The 20,509-nt window shown below is 39.7% G+C and overlaps 1 protein-coding gene across 1 annotated transcript in view; it reads right to left on the bottom strand.

Moving 5' to 3' along the window:
- Fnta (farnesyl transferase alpha) overlaps positions 1 to 20,509 on the bottom strand; it is a 60,180-nt gene that overhangs the window by 17,192 nt on the left and 22,479 nt on the right. The window contains exons 5-6 of the mRNA XM_067157472.2: positions 18,447 to 18,647; positions 6,137 to 6,317 (exon numbers count right to left, since the gene is read on the bottom strand). Coding sequence (XP_067013573.2) covers positions 6,137 to 6,317; positions 18,447 to 18,647 — 382 coding nt within the window. The remainder of the gene's footprint in view (positions 1 to 6,136; positions 6,318 to 18,446; positions 18,648 to 20,509) is intronic.

The raw sequence follows: 20,509 nt of genomic DNA, 5'->3' as shown, positions 1-20,509 counted from the left end.
TTAACAGAGTCTCCCTCTACTTCTCTTACCCTCCTTAACAGAGTCCATTCTTCTCCTAGGTAACCTATCCTCCTCCATTCGCCTCACATGACTCCACCATCGAAGCCGGTTTATGCGTAGAGCTTCATCCATTGAGTTCATTCCTAACTTAGCCTTTATCTCTTAATTCCAAGTACCCTCATGCCATTGTTCCCACCTGTTTGTACCATCATCATTCTCGCTACTTTCATGTCTGTTACTTCTAACTTATGAATAAGATATCCTGAGTCCATCCAGCTTTCGCTCCCGTAAAGCAAAGTTGGTCTGAAAACAGACCGATGTAAAGACAGTTTCGTCTGGGAGCTGACTTACTTCTTACAGAATACTGTTGATCGCAACTGCAAGCTCACAGCATTAGCTTTACGACACCTTGATTCAATCTCACTTACTACTGTATATTACCACCCTGGGAGAACACACAACCTAAATACATGAAATTATCGACCTGTTCTAGCTTTGTATCACCAATATGACATTCAATTCTGTTGAATTTATTACCTGCTGACATCAATTTAGTCTTCGAAAGGCTAATTTTCATACCATACTCATTGCACCTATTTTCAAGTTGCAAGATATTAGACTGCAATCTTTCGGGACAATCTGCCATTCAGATCAAGTCGTCAGCTTAGGCCAGACTGCTTACTACATTTCCACCTAACTGAATCCCTCCCTGCCATTTTATACCTTTCAGCAGATTATCCATGTAAACCACGAACAGCAAAGGTGAAAGATTACAGCCTTGTCTAACCCCTGTAAGTACCCTGAACCCAGAACTCATTCTACCATCAATTCTCAATGAAGCCAAATTGTCAACATAAATGCCTTTGATTGATTTTAATAATCCACTTTTAATTCCAGAATCCCCCAGTATAGCAAACATCTTTTCCCTCGGTACCCTGTCATATGCTTTCTCTAGATCTACGAAACATAAACACAACTGCCTATTCCTCTCGTAGCATTTTTCAATTACCTGGCGCATATTGAAAATCTGATCCTGACAGCCTCTCTGTGGTCTGAAACCACACTGGTTTTCATCCAACTTCCTCTCAACGACTTATCGCACCCTCCCTTCCAAGATGCCAGTGAATACTTTGCCTGGTATACTAATGAATGAGATACCTCGATAGTTGTTGCAATCCTTCCTGTTCCCTTGCTTATAGATAGATGCAATTACTGCTTTTGTCCAATCTGAAGGTACCTTACCAACACTCCACGCTAATTTTACTACTCTATGAAGCCATTTCATCCCTGCCTTCCCACTATATTTCACCATTTCAGGTCTAATTTCATCTATTTCTGCTGCCTAATGACAATGGAGTTTATTTACCATCATTTCCACTTCCTCAAGCGTAATTTCACCAACATCATTTTCCTCCTCCCCTTGAGCTCCGTTGTTCACAACACCACCATGAAGATTTCCTTTTACGTTCAGAAGATTTTCAAAATATTCCCTCCACCTGTTCAGTGATTCCCTGGGATCTATTATGAGTTTACCTGAATTACCCAAAACACTGTTCATTTCCTTTTTCCTTCCCTTCCTAAGGTTCTTTATTACTTTCCAGAAAGGTTTCCCTGCTGCTTGACCTAGCCTTTCCAATAATTGAAATTATTAGGGGTCCTCCTATTCAATACAAAGACATTTATTAATGCGAAGTGATCACATGTCGTTCACATGAGGTACTAGTTTCGGCACTTAACTCATGCCATCATCAGCCAACGAGTCAAATCAGGTAAACACAATCAATCTTAAAACACACTGCATACATGAATATTAAATAAAATAGGGCACATGATGATATTGTACTTTAGTATAAAATCCTTTTAAAAATGATGGTGACTCCATTGTTTTATACACATGGTAATTTGTCCAGCTTGTGTATGTCTTTAGTTCTTGTTGAAAATACGCTGCAGAGTTTTAACGTCATGTGAAGTTGACACTTTGATCTGTGGTTTGGTTCCGAAAGAATAAATGTTCATATGATGGACTTGGTTAGACCCAAAGAATGAATTCTCACTTCAATATGGGGTTTTAGAACCAGGAGAAGAAATTAAAAGCCAAATTAGGCAAAAGCTAGGAAGGAAAGAACAAAAAAGAAATGTCTAGAAATTACAAGAAACGACTACATATATGTTTCAAGAACAAAATGCATTCCCTTCATCAGTGAAGTGAAATCAAGGAATAAAAAAACTATTTTAAATATTAAATTAAAACCTATTTTAAACAGTTTCTTTAACAGATTTAGACAAGTCAATATAGGATCAAATGGTTATGTTCGAGTCATCAGTCCATAGACTGATATGATGCAGCCCTCCATGCCATCCTATCCTGTACTAACCTTTTCATTTCTACGTAACTATTGCATCCTACAGTATATCTGCTCTCATCTGCTTGTCATATTCGTACCTTGGTCTACCCCTACCGTTCTTACCACCTACACTTCCTTCAAAAACCAGCTGAACAAGTCCTGGGTGTCTTAAGATGTGTCCTATCATTCTATCTCTTCTTCTCATCAAATTTAGCCAAATCAATCTCCTCTCACCAATTCAATTCAGTATCTCTTCATTCGTGATTCGATCTATCCATCTCGCCTTCAGCATTCTTCTTTCTCTTTCTTTCTGAGCTAGTGATCCATACAATGCCACGCTCCAGATTACAGTCTCTTTCTAATTCCTATATCAATGTTCGAAATGAGCAAATTTCTTTTCCTAAGGAAGGCCTTCCTTGCTTGTGCTAGTCTGCATTTTATGTCCTCCTTCTGCCATCGTTAGTTATTTTACTACCCAAGTAATAACAATATTCATCTACTTCCTTTAAGACTTAATTTCCTAATCTAATATTTCCTGCATCACCTCCCTTCGTTCGACTGAACTCCATTACTTTTGTTTTGGACTTATTTATTTTCATCTTGTACTCCTTACAAACACACTGTCCATACCATTCAGCAATTTCTCCACATCTTCTGCAGTCTCGGATAAAATAACAATATCATCAGCAAATCTCAAGGTTTTGATTTCCTGTCCTTGGATCGTGATTCCCTTTCCATATTCGTCTTTGATTTCCTTTACAGCCCATTCTATGTAAACATCGAAAAGGAGGGGCGACAAGCTGCAAACCTTGCCTCACTCCTTTCTGGATTGCTGCTTCTTTTCAAAGCCCTCGATTCTTATCACTGCGGACTGATTTTTGTACAGATTGTAGATAATTCTTCGTTCTCTAAATCCGATCCCGATCATCTTCAGAATCTCAAATAGCTTGGTCCAATCAACATTATCAAATGCCTTTTCTAGATCTACAAACGTCATGTACGTGGGCTTGTCCTTCTTTATTCGATCCTCTAAGATCAAACGTAAAGTCGGGATTGCTTCACGTGTTCCTACATTTCTTCTGAATCGAAACTGATCTTCTCCCAGCTCAACTTTCAACATGTCTTTTTATTCTTCTGTAAATAACGGGTGTTAAAATTTTGCAGGCATAAGATACCGAACTAATGGTGCGGTAGTTTTCACACTTGTTAGCACCGGCTTTCTTGGGAATAGATACAATGACATCTCCTTGTTTTATTGCTGTCACTGTGTAAATAATTTATGATGGTACAATTTATGTTAATACAGGCAAAGATCTCTGGAAAAAGTGTTCTTTCTACTGAAACCTCGATTTAAGGTAAACCCCATTTAAGGTTTAAAAAGTCAGGTCCCCTGTAAAAAACATTAAATAGAGGTTCTACTGTATAATGCAACACATTTTATTTCTCGACCAATTTAGTTTTAAAAAATTGGAATTTTGTTTGGGATATCTTTGAATATTCCAGCTTCGTCTTGTAGAGTTCCATTAAATTACGATAGGTGACAGCACTATAACTAGCCTTCAAAATGGCGCCTATAATGGAGCTGCGTGCCAAGCAGCGAGCAGTTACTGAGTTTCTTTTGGTGGAAAACCTGGCCATCACAGATATCCAAAGGCGCTTGCAGAATGTCTACGGAGACCAGGGGTTGCAGTATGGGAGGCGCGCACATAGTTCTTGTGCACGTGTTTGACCTCGCAAGCATCAGTAGCCAGTCTGAATCAGCTGCTGACACGGCGAGACAATACCATATTTTCATAAGTAAAAGTTATTTTAAATACAAGTCGGCTCGACGGGTACGCGATGCATTTGCTCAGCAATTTCCTGGTGACCTTCATGAGCACAGATTCACGTAATTGTAAATAAATTTGAAACTACTGACTCAGTGCTCAATAAAAAAAACACGCGTGCCCACAGAGAGTTTTATCGGAGGAAAAGCTACATGACATTGGTGTGAATCTTGAAATGTCACCATGTAAGTCACTCACAAAATTAGCACATCAAGTAGGTGTTTCGGTTCCTTCTGCACACACAGCTACAAAGCTGTTACACATCAAACCGTACAGGTTAACCCGGGCCCACTGCTTAAAACAAGCTGAAGCAGCTACAAGAGTGAGACATTGTGGGTTGTGAGTGAATGATTTTCATATTTATTTATTATTATTATTATTTTTTTTACAGTTTTGCATTCTTGTACCGACACAGAGAGGTGGTCTTATGGTGACGATGGAATAGGAAAGTGCTAGGAGTGGGAAGGAAGCGCCCATGGCCTTAATTAAGGTACAGTCTGGTGTGAAAATGGGAAACCATGGAAAACCATCAGTGGGGCTCGAACCCACTATCTCCTGGATGCAAGGTCACAGCTGCACGGCCAACTCGCCCGGTGATAGTTTATTCGACCCACAGCTTGTGTTACTTTCGGATGAGGCCTGGTTTCATTTTAACGGTCATGTGCACAGTCATTTGTCTCGTTATTGGTGTGCAGAAAATTCTAATGGTGTTTATGAAGTCCCTCATTATGATAGGAGTGTTTGTGCAAGATGAATAATTCAGCCTACTTTTTCGAAATGACAGTAAATGCAGAAACGTACCAAGATGACATTATGATGCCGTTCTTCCATCAGTTAACGGATGAAGAAAAATTGCATGGGTGGTTTTAACAAGATTCAGCCCCTGCTCATACAGCAGAAGATTCCCTTCTTACAATCTCGGAAGTGTTTGCAGACGGAGTGATTAATGGTGGTGTATTTCCCCCTTGTTCTCCAGATCTAACAGTGTGTGATTTTTACTTGTGGGGTAAATTGAAAGAAAAAATATATCGAACAAATCCTTACACATTGGAGGAACTGAAATAAAACATTACGAATGAAATCAGAAACATTACAGTGACGAACTCACTCGCGTCAGCCAGAATGTGGTTACCAGAGATAATGCCTGTATAACCCAGGAAAGTACAATAGTTCCAGCATCTTTTATAAGGCGAGATTTCATATAAGATTGTATACATGCTTAAAGCAGGGCGGCCGTGCACGACAGAAGCTGGGCTGAGGGAGCTGCCGTAGCACAAAGTACAAACACCGTGCATTCGGTCAGAGTTTATGAGAGAGACCCTGTATGTGAAATAAAAGTTACTCTTATACTGCAAGTTTCCACCAGAGTAGAAAAAGGTACAGAGGAAGGACAAAGTAGATGTTGTGAAGAGAATTTTTTTTAAATCTAAAAGGGACGAGGAAGTAGGAAATTGATTATATCTGGCTGCCTTGCTATTTGTATTTGTGTCTTTCCATAAGATATTTTGTGGATATTTATTGGACACTGATGACGCTGAAAGTCCTTGGCAGTGTACATTTAGATGAATGTTTTGAGATCTACCATATCAAGCAACTGTATGGAAGGACCTAAAGGAGACAGGTCTTCGAGAGGAAGACGTAAGGGTCAGGCAAAAATAAAGAATACTCATTACTGCAGCCAACCGCTGAACTAGGATAAAAAGAAGAAGAAGAAATCAAATGTAGTCTAGTAACATAACTAACAAGTTCATTTTTTCCTTTATATGTCAGCATGCTTTTATCCTCTAAATCTGATATTATAAAAGTCTCTAGAGAACCGAACAAGTTGGCTACACAGATTACGTCGTAGCATAATAAAGGCCATAGCCGCTTTCCTCCCAGTCCCATCCTATTGTTGCTGTAAGACCTGTCTGTGTCAGTGCGATACAAGAAAAAGTTTCTTATAAGAAAAGGAGATTTAAGTACCTTGATAGCTTCATCCAAGTTCTGAGCCCTGTCGCCATCGCCCCTCTCTATCTGCTCCTCGTACATGTCGACCAGGAAGCCCAGCAGGTAAGGAGAGCGGTTCCCTGAACTGTACAGCTCCTCGCAGTACTGCTTCACAGACTTCACCTTGCTGAGACCGCCCTCGTAGTGAGCCAGCAAGCTGGAACAAAGTTTTCAAGATGAACTGCTTCTGTAAATAGAAATAGGATAAATACAACACCACGTGGCTGTGGTAGGAGGGAGCAATAGAAAGAGGAGACAAGAACAAACATATAAACCCAAAAGACAGTCTTTACACCTTCAAATAGACAGGCTCTCTCCTCACCAATCTCAGTTCTACATCCATCTCTTCTCAGCACCCAACTCGTTTCTATGATGATGATGATGATTGCTGTTTAAAGCGGCCTAACTAACATCTTCGTCATCGACCCCTAATAGTAAGAAATCCGACGAAATGTAATGACAATTTAAAATTCTAAAGATCATCCACTGACCAAAATTCAAAACTTGATGATGAAGAATGAATGGATGAATTTGACTGTGCAAAATAATCAGCGGAACCAACTCATGACATTAAAAGTTAAAAATAGTTCCAAAATCAATCCGCTGACTAGAATTCAAAAAGATGGCAATGAAAAATGATTATGAACTTAAAACAATCAGTGGATCTGACCCACAATGCTCCAACTTCCCAGAAACTAACCTAAAACAATGGTATATACCAGGGATGGCGAACCTTTTCCAACTAGCGTGCCATTTTAACTGTGGTTTAATATTCTCATCCGTTGACCGTGCCACTTGTTGTTTTCCATTTCCATTACGGGATGTCTACAACCTAAACCCCCACTGTCGCAACCTCCTTTCCATTTCCCGATTATGTTTCATAATACGTTATCTATTTATTCATTCATTGAGTCATTTATTTATTTATTATACATATTTTCATAATGGGTGCAGTATATCTTGTAAATACATTTAATTGCATGTTCCGTGGGGCCGCGGCGGTTTCCTACTCACTCGTTAGCCTATCCCATCGTCGCCACAAGTCCTATCTGTGTTGGTGCGACATAAAACAAATCGTAAAAAAAATTATTAGATATAAAAATCTAAAGTACTAACATTGCGAATGGACTTCACTTCCTCCACTAGCTTCATTATCTTCCCATGTTGTAGTTTGTACGCTCAACAATTAAAGTAATTTCTCCCTCATCACATTTCCATAAGGAAATCCAAAAAACACAGCTATCCTTGTTTGTAAGGTCACATTCATGTTTTCATCAAAACATACTACATATATGTGGGAGTTATCCAAATTAGCTTTCACCTGCTCCGAAACTTCTTCACTCATTTTTATTATTCTATCCTTGACAGCAGTTCAGCTGGCTGGGATTCCTTTAATCATGTTAATTAGTAGTTGTTTGTTAGGGAAGTTTTCAAATGATGTGTCGGACGTCAATAAGAAACTTTCATTCAACAACTCACCGTCAGAAATCTGTTTCCCATGCATGCTGTACTATGCAGTGAGACAGATGGAAACAGCCGCACTGATGCCGGAAACATGATACAAAAGAACTAGTTTGTTTGTGTAATGTTGGATATTTTGTGAAACAAACTCTCTTCTTTATTTGAAATGAAACAAACATTTGAATGACCAGTCTCAAATTTGCGCTTTACGTTAAATGTGGGGGAAACAATTGTTTTCGAAAACAGGCAACACATCTTTTTAACAGTCCGAATTCCCTTGGCCAGAGTTCTTGAAAAATACGGTCACCACCTTTGTTAAGTTTCGTTTTTTTTTCTGCACCAAAAACATGTTTGTGATGTCCGTATACATAACCACCAGAAAACGACACTATCTCACTTGACTTTCGGACCTATCAGTGTAGCAGTGTTGCCATTTTGCACGCCCGAATGGAACTAGTATTTAGATTTTCGATATTTATTTCTTACACTGAAACACTGTAAGATATGCACTGTCTGTAGTACGAGACGTATATAGAAAATATTATGTTCATGTGGCGTGCCACTGAAATCGTGTCCGCGTGTCACCTAGTTCGCCATCCCTGGTATATACTAACCAAGCAGCTGCTTCCAAAGCACAATCCTGGATCGATGATGCTTGTTGTGGTACTGAAATGAAATGGCGTATGGCTTTTAGTGCCGGGAGTGTCCGAAGACATGTTCGGCTCGCCAGGTGCAGGTCTTTCGAGTTGACTCCCGTAGGCGACCTGCGCGTCGTGATGAGGATGAAATGATGAAGACAACACATACACCCAGCCCCCGTGCCATTGGAATTAACCAATTAAGGTTAAAATCCCCGACTCGGCCGGGAACCGAACCCGGGACCCTCTGAACCGAAGGCCAGTACGCTGACCGTTCAGCCAACGAGTCGGACTGTTGTGGTACTAATCACAAGTAACATAGACTTACGGTGTTCCTCACATTGTGGTACTACGCACAGGCAACATGGACCCATGGTGTTCCTTGCGTGGTGGTACTAATCACAGGTAATCTCTTGTTTCTAATTCAATCATCCCTTGGTCAACAGGCAGGGGATACCGTGGGTGTATTCTTCGTCTGCGCCCCCCACCCACAGCGTGTACTAGCTTCAATAGTCACTGATAGTCCATCTAATAGATCTTCAGTCTTGCTGTAGGAAGTGTGGGATAAAAGGAAAGCCAAATAAACAGAAAAATGATAAAGATGAATACATGTGGTAGAACTCCAGGAACACAGGAAGAACACAACGGGAGAGAAGATACCCAACAGATAAATACACTGGTCTACACCCAAAATCTACCAGAGTTAAAAATAGGTAATTCCTATTCATTTCGATGTGACATAAATGAATATGATTAAAATGTTTACTTAGCTTTCATTTTTTTTTATAAACAGGAATTAATTTTATAACAGAGGGAAATTTTGCAATGTTGGTAAAATTGTTTTACAAATGAAGGTTGTCTACACTGGGTATGCCATATGTTGTTTTGTTTCTGGACAAGCCAATTTGTTTATATAAACGTCCATTGCTGTGCTCATAGAACCTATGTGCTCTTAATTCTTAGTAATTTTCTGTTCGTGCGGTTACGAGCGCTTCGACCACTCAAACAAAAACCACATCTTGAAACACCAGACGTGTATGAAGTTCCATGTGATTGTGGTTACTCATATATTGGCATGATAAAAAGGCTTGTCAGCACCAGGGTGAAAGAACACGTTAGATCGGTAAGGAATGTTGCTCTTTCATCCTCCACGGAGAATGCCATAAGCCAGTCTGCCCTAGCAGAACATTTCTACAGTACAGAGCATGAAATCCTCTTTGACCAGGCGAACGTCATCGCGCCTGTAAAAGACTTCTATGCTCGACTGGTGAGAGAAGCCAAATAACATCAACTGTCGGAAGCATAATTTAACTTGCCCTGATGAAGGTCAATGCAATTTGGCTGAAAGCTCGGCTTTATTAAATAAACATAGTGACTTTAATACAGTATTCATTTATTTATCCACTCATACTTATTCATCTGCTAATGTCATTCCATGCCATATCTCCGCTGATAGGTCGGAACATACCGCTTATTTGAGCAACTCATCTCCTTACTCCCAACGCTTCCCAGCATAAAGCAGGAAAGAACATACGATGAAGACAAAGTTAGAATTCAAGAGGACAAATACGCATTTCGATAATGTTAACTGGTTACAATTTATGAACTTCATCATATAGATCTGTATTGATACAGCTTAAATTAAGAGGTTCTTTCCAACACAGTCCCTGTACCAGTACATGGTCTCCTTGCGCATGCGCAATGTGAAAAATCCTTTCCAACACAGTCAAAATTGCGTTCATGTATTCGTCCATGTACTTGTCACCGGTTGGTGGGACGGAGAACTGAAACTACAGTGTGTTTGGAAATGTAAATTTTAATTTTTTTTAAATTTGTCTGAAGGATTTAATTTTTTTTGCAACCCTGGACTCTACTGGAATTTCATGTAACCGCAAGAAATATTGAGCTGTATGAACATTGCAACATGCAAAAGTGTTTTGAAGTGATTTTTTTAAAATGTAGTTTTTATGTAATCTGATGTAAAATTTGTAAGGTGATTTATTTTGGAGCATCCTGTACCTGTGCTGCAAGCGCGGTTTCCTATGATGAAATTTTGGTGTTGTAATCGTAATGTTCCAGAACTTGTGCAATTGCTAACGATGTTAAAATGACCATATATGGTCACAAGATTTCCTATTGGCAAAAAGGTCCAGGAATCTAGGGTAAGTTTGATCTTATTGGTTGGTTGTAATCGGGCCATTTCCGGCCTTGTGGCCGGCTTCGAATTATGATGCGTGAGCTCGGCGTCATTTTCCATCCGACCGCCCTCGCGAGCGTTCCCGCTTGAGGGCTACCCTCGGGAGCTCCATCTTCCCGCGGTAAGTGTTATTTCAGTGTTTTTGCAATGTTATTCTCAATGTTTTCCAGTTTCGTTTCATTTAGTTTAATTCCTTTTGTGTTTCCTTATTTCGTCGCTTAATGTCATCTTAAAAGTTTAATTTGATGTATCCGAGTTTACCCTAGGTTCCAATTGCCGTAGTTTCAATTCTTTCATCCATTAAATACTTTCGCTTTAAACTATACCTTTAAGGTAGCATCACCTTCTTGTTAAATCACATTTTATGTTAAGTTACTTAAGTATGTCTTGTTTCCGTGTCGTGGAACTGTATCTTGTAAAACTTTCTTGTCATTTTTAATACAGTTGAGCTAGAGGGTGTTTCTTGTAAGTCTTTTCTCCCCCATAACGTCATACGTCCCCATGGACCTCACAGATAGGGCTTCCCAGCACGTTCCACTATCCTGTCTTAGTTGTCATTTTTAGACCTGTAAGTGTTCCCTGTATTTGGTTTATATGAATTCTCCGCCACTCCGTCATTTTCCTATCTCATTATCATTATTATTTCTATATTATTATTATCTCACTATTATTACTATGTTATTTACTATATTATTGTTATTATTATTATGGTAATCGTACTTTCGAAATTAACGGTTACACAACTAACTCTTCGCATCAATCCCTGGCGGTCGGAACTAGTCCGCAGTTTAAAGCATGTACTGAGCCGTACATTTCTGTGACATGCGCAGAAACACTGTATCGTTGCCTCCTGCTGTATGCTGATTTCTTTGGAGTTCCTTAATCAGCTGTTATGCACATTGCACGCTCTTCTCCCATTAATAAATTAATCAGCTGTTTGGTTACTGAGGTTAGGATGGATAGTGACGACGATTTTTTACAATCTTCATCCAGTGAAGAAGAGGAGGTACTATTTTTCGTAAAAAGGAAAAGAAATGAAAATTATTTAGGTAACGGTAATTAAATATCTTTCTTTAGTTATTTATGTATTGTGTTACATTAGGCCTATAGTTTATAAAGACACAAAAGCTACCAGGTGAAACAAAATATAATTGAAATACGATGTATTTTTCAGAAGAAACTGTTCCTCAGTATAATGAAAATGAGTTTTTCGAGCATTTCCGCATTAGCCGAGGAGTTGCTCAAGATATTACAAATCGATATGAAAGAAGTGAGCATCATTAAAGACATTATGGGATGTATGGGAAAATTTCGGCATTCCACTTTATATGTGACGTACTCTATCTTTCATATTTCAGGATTAATTGGATTGCGTTACACCTACTCCTTGGAGTTCATGAACGAGAATTCATTCCAACACAACCCAATCGTGTATTAATCCCGGAACCAATACGAAGTCAGCGCATGCATATAGAGTGATATATGGATGCGTCCGTGTACTGACGGCAAACTGCGTGTTGGAAAGAACCTAAGAACTAAACCAAACAAACCAAACTCCATGGCACTACAGCCCTCGAAGGGCCTTGGCCTACCAAGCGACCGCTGCTCAGCGGGCTGCAGATTACGAGGTGTCGTGTGGTCAGTACGACGAATCCTCTTGGCCATTATTCTTGGCTTTCTAGACTGAGGCTGCTATCTCACCGTCAGATAGCTCCTCAATTATAATCACGTAGGCTGAGTGGACCTCAAACCAGCCTTCAGGTCGAGGTAAAAATCCCTGACCTGGCCAGGAATCGAACCCGGGGCCTCCGGGTAAGAGGCAGGCACGCTACCCCTACACCACGGGGCCGGCTAAATTAAGAACTAGTGTTAGGTTTAATGGTCGCCCAAGTGAAAACTATGTAACATACTTTGGAACACGTTTCATCTCATTTGAGACTTCTTCAGCCATAACATCTCATAGCAGATTACAATGCTCATTGTTGCTGTCTAATAATTTAAAAAACAGAAGAACCCATGTCCTGTAAGAACTGTTTGAGAATACACTAGATATAAAATATACACATTATTTACATAAAATTGTTCATCACTTCTTGCAAAAAATGTTTTTCTTCAATGTTAAAATTTGAATGACCTTTCTTGAAAATATGACATGTAGAGCTAGTAGCTGGTACTGACTGAGGGAGATTTCAGTTCTGGCCTCGGAATAGGAAACTGATAAAAGTTGCATCTGTGATCTGAATTTTACTGCCAAACTTATCCAAAACAGTGACAGTTTCATTATTATTCTTCTTCTTCCCGATATGTTTTTGCTTATGCAGGTCGTTCACAGAACTTCTTCCAATCTTCTCGTTTTTTCCCACATTCTATCGTTCTTCACTATCTCCCATTATAGTCCTCTCCAATTTACGTCATCCTCCACCTGATGCCTCCATCTTGTTCGTGGTCTTCCAACTGGTCTCTTCCACGTTCTCTCAGAGCTCTTCTTGGTAATCTTTCTCGTCCCATTCTTTTGACGTGGCCGAACCATTTCAGCCTATTTCTGTCCACAGTTTCTTTTAGAGGGTTGATCTTGTCCCTCCCTGTTTTACCCAAGATCCCTCTCTGTCGCTTGTAATCTACTCCAAGTCCAGCTTTCTGATCCATAGGTCAATATTGAAAAATAATATGATTTATGTATCATGATTTTTGCTAAGTACTTTCCAATTTCTAATTATGTCTGGTTCACAGTAATAAAATTTTGAGTAATTTCCTATCCTCTCCGAAATTTCTTCCTTGACATTTCCTTTCAGAGTTAGCTTACTTCCTAGTTATTTAAAAGCATCTACTTCTTTAAGAATTTTTCCATTACACCTACCATCCTTCATTATTTTTGTTGTAGAAAAAAAATTAATGGTGAACAAGTGGAAATTCCAAGACAGAGACGCAAAGTGGATCCCACAGCAGTCTCACACATTTTCCGAATCTTCGATTATATTTATCCTGAAACATCCTAGTAAAACGATCATCAACGCCGATCTACTAAATCAGATGTTCATTCCACTCGTGATTATTCCATAGTGGACTCTTCTAGCATTAGCTCTAGTGCTGGTGATAACACAAAGTTAGTGCTGATAATCAGCAGGAATTCATCTTAAAAAAGAGAAGTAAGCATCTCCAGAGAAAGTTACTAGTAAGATTCATGATTAAGATTAGCATGTTAACATATAAATTAAGTACTTATGTAAGAATTACGTGTGTATGACGTACGTATTTATAAGAATAATGTGGCAAGCTTTCAGAGATTTAATATGTTTACTGTGATATATTGCACAGCATGTACACTGAACAGTTGACTTTTTTTCTTTTTTTTAAGGTTATAACTGATAGTTGCTACAAAGTTTGATATGCAGACATTTTTGTGGCAAATTACTGAAAGAACACTTCACGCAACTAACCACAAATGTTTGAGATATTGATTAAGATGGTGATGAACCAATTTCTGAAGTAATGTCCTTATGTCACAATTAACTGTAAAATACTTTCTATGAATGTTTCACAGATTACTTTCAAAACATGAAACACTATATCTTAATTTGCATCAAACATAAACACATAAACAGCTATCAGTCAGTAAACACAATGCACAGTCCTGAAGCACGACATTAATGAATACATGGTTTCGAATCATTTATTCAAATTTAAATTCTGAATTAAATGACATCAGTTCCCATTTGGAAGCACATTTTCAGAGACAGCTGATGCCCTACACGAGCGCCACGTAGTGAAGAAACATATCAACCAGCACAAGTCGTCACACTATACATTTCTATTCGTCATGCTGAAGGTGAGATGGATAGATTGAATCTCAAATGAAGAGATACTGAATCGAATTGGTGAGAGGAGATTGATTTGGCTAAATTTGACAAGAAGAAGAGATAGAATAGTAGGACACATCTTACGACACCTAGGACTCGTGCAGTTGATTTTTGAGGGACATGTAGGCGGTAAGAACGGTAGGGGTAGACCAAGGTATGAATATGACAAGCAGATTAGAGCAAATGCAGGATGTACTAGTTACGCAGAAATAAAAAGGTTAGCACAGGATAGGGTGGCATGGAGAGCAGCATCAAACCAGTCTATGAACTGATGACTCAACAACAAAACTCATTTGCAGGAAGAGGAATTAGGGATAGGAATAATTTACCAAGGGAATGTTTGATAGATTTCCAAATTTGACAACATGTAATCTGGGGTAATCACCTTAATGAGGTTCTAAATAAACATTACAGATCTCTTCTGATGGTTATGAGAGTCTTTAGGATGTACAGGAGAGGGCATGGGACCCACACCAGGATTACTCGATTCAAGAACTGGAAAAGATCCGCAGGAAAGCAGCAGAGCCGGGAAGACTTGGGAGTAAGGAAACACGCTGTTCGTTCGGAGCTGTTAGCGGAGAGATGGTGTGGAATGTAGATGAATAAGCTTGAGTGGAGCTTTTAAAAATAAGAAAGTTGAAGACAACGTCTGTTTAGAGGAAGAGGAATTAAATGACTTCAATAATTTACCATGGGAGATGTTCAATAAGTCTGACTTCTTGGCTGAGTGGTCACCTTGAAGCTTCCGGTTCAGAGGGTCCCTGGCCGGGTCGGGGATTTTAATCACTTCTGATTAATTCTTCTGGTTCGGTGAATGGGTGTTTGTGTTTGTTCCAACACTTTCCTCTTCATATTTACACAACACACTACACTACCAACCACTATAAATGCACGCAATAGTGATTACATCCCCGCACATAGTGTTGACGTCAGGAAGGGCATCCGGCCATAAAACAAGTCCAAATCCACAAGTGCTACACAGTTCCCACCCACGACCCCACAGGTGTGGGAAAAGCAGAAGAAGAAGATCAATAAATTTCTGAAATCTTTTATATCATTTAACAAAAGGCTATGTAAACAATTAACCCTTTTAGTCCAAAGCGAAAATGTAAATGCGAGGTTTAAAAGTGCAGGGCTGTTTTAATGGAAAATGTAGGCTTTCACAAAAAGGGAACGTAACTCCTCTGTTTTTAAAGATATGAAAGTGAGTGTAAAACATAGTCATCTAAATTCAGGATTACTTCCAGATAATTATGAAATTTATTCCTCAAGTTTTATTCCAGAAAATGAAAGTTGGAAAATGTTATTATTCCTCTTGCCACACACTTACAAATGGAGTAAAAACAAACACTGGAGGGCACACATTCATGATACAAGAACCAGGAAATGCATTTTGTTTGTTCTAAAAATATCTGTATTGGTGTCAAAAATATGAAATTCTAAAATATAGCACATTGAAAAAATACACCAACAATGACAATCACACAAGTGAACGTAATTAAATGACAGCAGTGAAAATAAAAAGTAGTATAGCTAATGATCTGCAAGTCTCAGACCTCGTGGATGGTGATCCCAATATTGATGACGAATCAAGGGACTATTTCGCCTCGCACAATGAATTACCTACATGAAATGTGGCTGTACATAGCCGAGCAGTGACTGGGAAGAAATGAATGTTGACCAGAACACTCCTACACAGGCTCCACAACATTTGCTGGACCCATTAGTTCTTTAATTTTCTCCTATCTTACACCACTCTTCTTACACTTCGATGCCATGGTTTTATGAATAATAATATAAGAGAATTTATTGGACTCCAACCTATTCAATACATTACAGGATGTTAACGTTTTTAGTTAAACATCGTTAAAATGGAGACATGTTTCGCCCCCCATGTGGGGCATCATCAGTCATATCGAAGCACCTCAAAATTAAACCAGATGTCTGGTTGGAAATTATGAACTTAATATGTAAGAAAGAATACATTAAAAAACACGTACAAGGTCCTATCTTAAACGAAATAACAATAGACTAGTTACACGTTAGTAAAATACGCTAATGGTTCCTTAATATTAAAATGAGGCCATCATATGTACAGTATAACAATGAAAGTAATCAAAGTCTATATGATATTGAGTTCAAAGGTAGTTCTATGTTGTATATACAAATGTTGGCAAAATAAAATACAATTTACAATTACTGTACACTTATTTATAATTGTTAAAATTGGTGAGGTAAAACATTCCAATTTGTCTATTCGTAATTTGGCTCCATTTTAACGATGTTTAACTAAAAACGTTAACATCTTGTAATGTATTGAATAGGTTGGAGTCCAATAAATTCTCTTATATTATTATTGAGATTCTTTCAAGACGGAAAATAAAATGATTTTCATTACTTGCCATGGTTTTATGAGTCGGCGTGAACAATTCAAGGAACTTTAAATATCGCTCGAGATTATCGATAGACAGAAAACAAAAGAATGTTGCCAGAACTTGGTAGCTTGAACTCTCTTTAATGGTTGTGCCAAGATTAGGCGCCATCTTCAGTCTAGAAGCCCATCAAAGAATACAGGAACGAAGCGTCTCTCGTTAATTTTTTTTGACGATCGCTCACAGCGAGTTAATAGGCAATGAGCCACCTGGGCAACAACCCTAAATGCACATCAGTTGTGACTGATAAGAAAAATGTGTGACCGCATGTTTTATTCAAAGACTGGTCTGGTAATCCGCCAACGCCGCCAACACAGAATGCATGAATTACGGCAGAAACTGGAGGCAAGACACGAACACCGAGTAGTGATGTAAGGAAGGCACTGGCACCGTGCTTTGACACCGGTGCCAGAGACGGCACGGTAGGCACGGTGCCACGATTTAAAATGAACCAGTGCCAGTGGCACTGCCATAAAAATAAGTCTCTGAAATGTTTACAAGAATAAAACGGTTTGTGACATGAATATTGACCTTATTTATACCGTTAGTAAGGACAAGAACACAGCTCGATCAAGTCCACTTTTCCATGAGTAAATCGAACAGTATGGCGGACACTGGAGGCTGGCTCTGTTGCCGAATGAAGCACTACTGTGTGTGGCCACGTGACTGCCTTCTGCCAACGGCACGGCACGTACAGGCCAGTGCTTCTCAGATCCGCGCCGGTGTCAATGGCAGTGCCAGTGCCAGGACAGATCGCTTCTACAGTACTGGTCATCCTGTCCTACCAAATGCCGCCGGACCGCGCCACATTATGCTTTATTCTCTTTCGTTATGTTATGGATTGTCTTGAATTCCGTGTCAATGGCAGACAGATGAAAATCTAGCCCTTTGTGGAGCAATTTCAGTCCAGATAATAAAAACCAGTACATAGCAGTGTGAGATATTTGTAAATATTGTATTACGTTCAGATCGATGATAACATGTTCAAAACGGCACACGCTTCGTCGTACCTGGAAGACCCCTTAGTAGCTAGGCAGGCAGATCCGTTAAAATGCTGGTTGGGAAGAAAGCTTCAGTATCCCAACCTTTATTATTTAGCTGTCCGGAAGTTGTGTGTTGTAGCAACATCTGCGCCTGCCGAAGGTGTGTTTTTGAAAGCTGGTCAAATTTTCACTAACAGACTGTCAGCGAATGAATTGAAAAAAAAAAATACTGTTCTTGAATGTGAATGAAAAATTTATTTGAGGGTTATTTTGTAGTATTTTGCATGTAAATTTTGACCAACAAACGAAACAGACTGCCAGCGAATAAAGTGAAAAAATACTGTTCTTGAATGTGAATGGAAAACTTATTTGAGGGTTATTTTGTAGTATTTTGCATGTAAATATTAATGCAAATTACGGTATATCTATGTGTAGTTCCTTTTTTGTCAATACATGAAGCATAAACGTTTTCATACGAGTCCAATGAATAAGTACTCATCGTGGCACTGACAGTGCCACGGCACTGGTGTTTTGGCATGGTGACGCGCTTGGCACTGGCACTGAGCACACCAGTGCCAGCAGAGGCACTGGAATTTGCATCACTAACACCGAGTAATGAGTATCAGCCGACGACATATTTCTTTGAGAATTAGCCATTCAGTGTTTGCAAGCACGACAAGTAAACAGCTAGTGTTTCTTGCAGCACTGTAGAACTTACCCTCTCAGATAATTCCAAGCACTCTCGTTACTGGTAACGAGACTGATCTTGCCGAGAGTGTATTCCACTTCTCTCTCCAACACTTCTGGAGGAAACGACGTCGTGTTGTTGAGCACAAAATATCTTTGATTCCAAGCGGAATTATTACGTATATCTTCGTCCAGGAGCCTTTCCACGTAGGCCAGTTCGTTGTCGAAGAGTCTGCAAGAGAAAACAGTAAATCACAGCACGTTCCAGGACTCCCTCTAGCAGTGACAATTCAAAACAGGAATGATTAGAAACTGATACATTTGTGAGTTCTAACCGGTTGAGCTTATGAGGTCATGTTCATTACATAGAACAGGGCCTCTCAAACACCCAAAATCTCACGCGTGCAAATTGAGGCGCAGAGTTCCTGTGCACAGTGCATCGTCCCACTCGGCTCGGACCAACGCTTCATCTCTGGGCTACTCGGCTAGGCTCGGCTCGGATTTGGAGCGCTACGGAGCAAGTGAGGAAGAGGGAGACAGGCGTGGGGAAAGAGAGAGACAGCGCTATTGCTCCAAATCGAGGAGTGGGGGTCTGCACTCCGGTCAACGAAGTGAAGTCGTCTTTTGCACCGTGCACAGTGCATGCACCCTGAGAGGCCCTGACATAGAAAATGCTTATAAAAGAGTTCACAGAAGTCTCACCTTACAATACAAATATCAATTTCATTAAAATAAACTAGTACATGGTTCATCCTTATATCGTGGACATCATCAGCTATAGCTTAAGTACCATTTAAAACTAAAAGATAAAGGTATCACATAACAAGAAATGGGTAAAATTATATAAAGGCTAAAATATCAAGTCCTCGTTTAAAAGTCTTCTGGTGACTGTAAAACAAGGCACCATCTTGGGTTCTTGTTCAAAATAGATCACGTTGATTTAGACGTTATAATACAATTTTTTTATTCCAAAAGTGGCTATCATGGCAGCAAATCTTAAAATCTCGGGAATAGAACCAACTTTTGGGTGGTTAGGCCGTGTGCGTTTGCAAAGTTTTGCGCAAACGTGCCATTTGGGTTCATCAGTTGGTTTGGCACTGCTTAGCAGTGGCACATCAACTGCGTGGTCCAGCCGTGTTAGCAAATTTTTTTTTTGCTAGTTGTTTTACGTCGGACCGACACAGATAGGTCTTATGGCGACGATGGGACAGGAAAAGCCTAGGAGTGGGAAGGAAGCGGCCGTGGCCTTAATTAAGGTACAGCCCCAGCATTTGCCTGGTGTGAAAATGGGAAACCACGGAAAACCATTTTCAGGGCTGCCGACAGTGGGGTTCGAACCTACTATCTCCCGAATACTGGTGTTAGCAAATAGGGATAGCTCACCTGCAAAAGGAGAAGTGAATTCTCCATTTTCAAAAATATGTACTCCCCGTGGAGATACAAGTCTGGGCCCAACTTGTTTTATTCCCGTGATTTTTAGATCTGCGGCCGTGAAAGCCATGACACGTCTGGGCAAAACTCTGCAAATGCACATGGCCTAACCACCCAAAACCTGGTTCTATTCCCATAACTTTTAGACTTTTTTTTTTTTTTTTTTTTTTTTTTTTAGTTTGGAGAAAATCTTGACTTGTACTGTGTGGGACGTTGTTTGAAATGATGCTCGAGCCAGGTTGTTAAAAGTTAAGGTATTGAATGAACATATCTATAACAAACAGAAAAAAGCTGTAAGCACTGACAGCCCAAAGGGGGTGGGGGTAACAAGGAAATGAGATAAAAGGCGACAGAAAAGCAATTTACATCCTCACTGGTATAAGATTGTTTATTTGCGTCTTGCTGCAGAGGGTCTACCGTGTCTGAGTGTGCTGCAGGTGTGATGGAGGGGCTGATAGCGAGGTGGGGAGAGTGGGAGTGGCCTGAAGTGTGGGGAGGGTGTGGAATGGGAAGGAAAAGTAGAATGCTGATTTGTTTTAAGAACAAATTGATTAAATATAGAAAACTTGGTAAACCCCTCACCCACTCCCTATTGGCTTGAAGACTGGAATCCATGTCTGGCCTTACAGGTACAACAATCAAAAGAAGAACAATCTGTGTGTC

Source organism: Anabrus simplex, chromosome 13, assembly GCF_040414725.1.
Source record: "Anabrus simplex isolate iqAnaSimp1 chromosome 13, ASM4041472v1, whole genome shotgun sequence".
In the NCBI taxonomy this organism is placed as follows: domain Eukaryota; kingdom Metazoa; phylum Arthropoda; class Insecta; order Orthoptera; family Tettigoniidae; genus Anabrus; species Anabrus simplex.
Note: the sequence above shows the minus strand (reverse complement) of the source record. Positions and strands in the feature narration are given on the sequence as shown.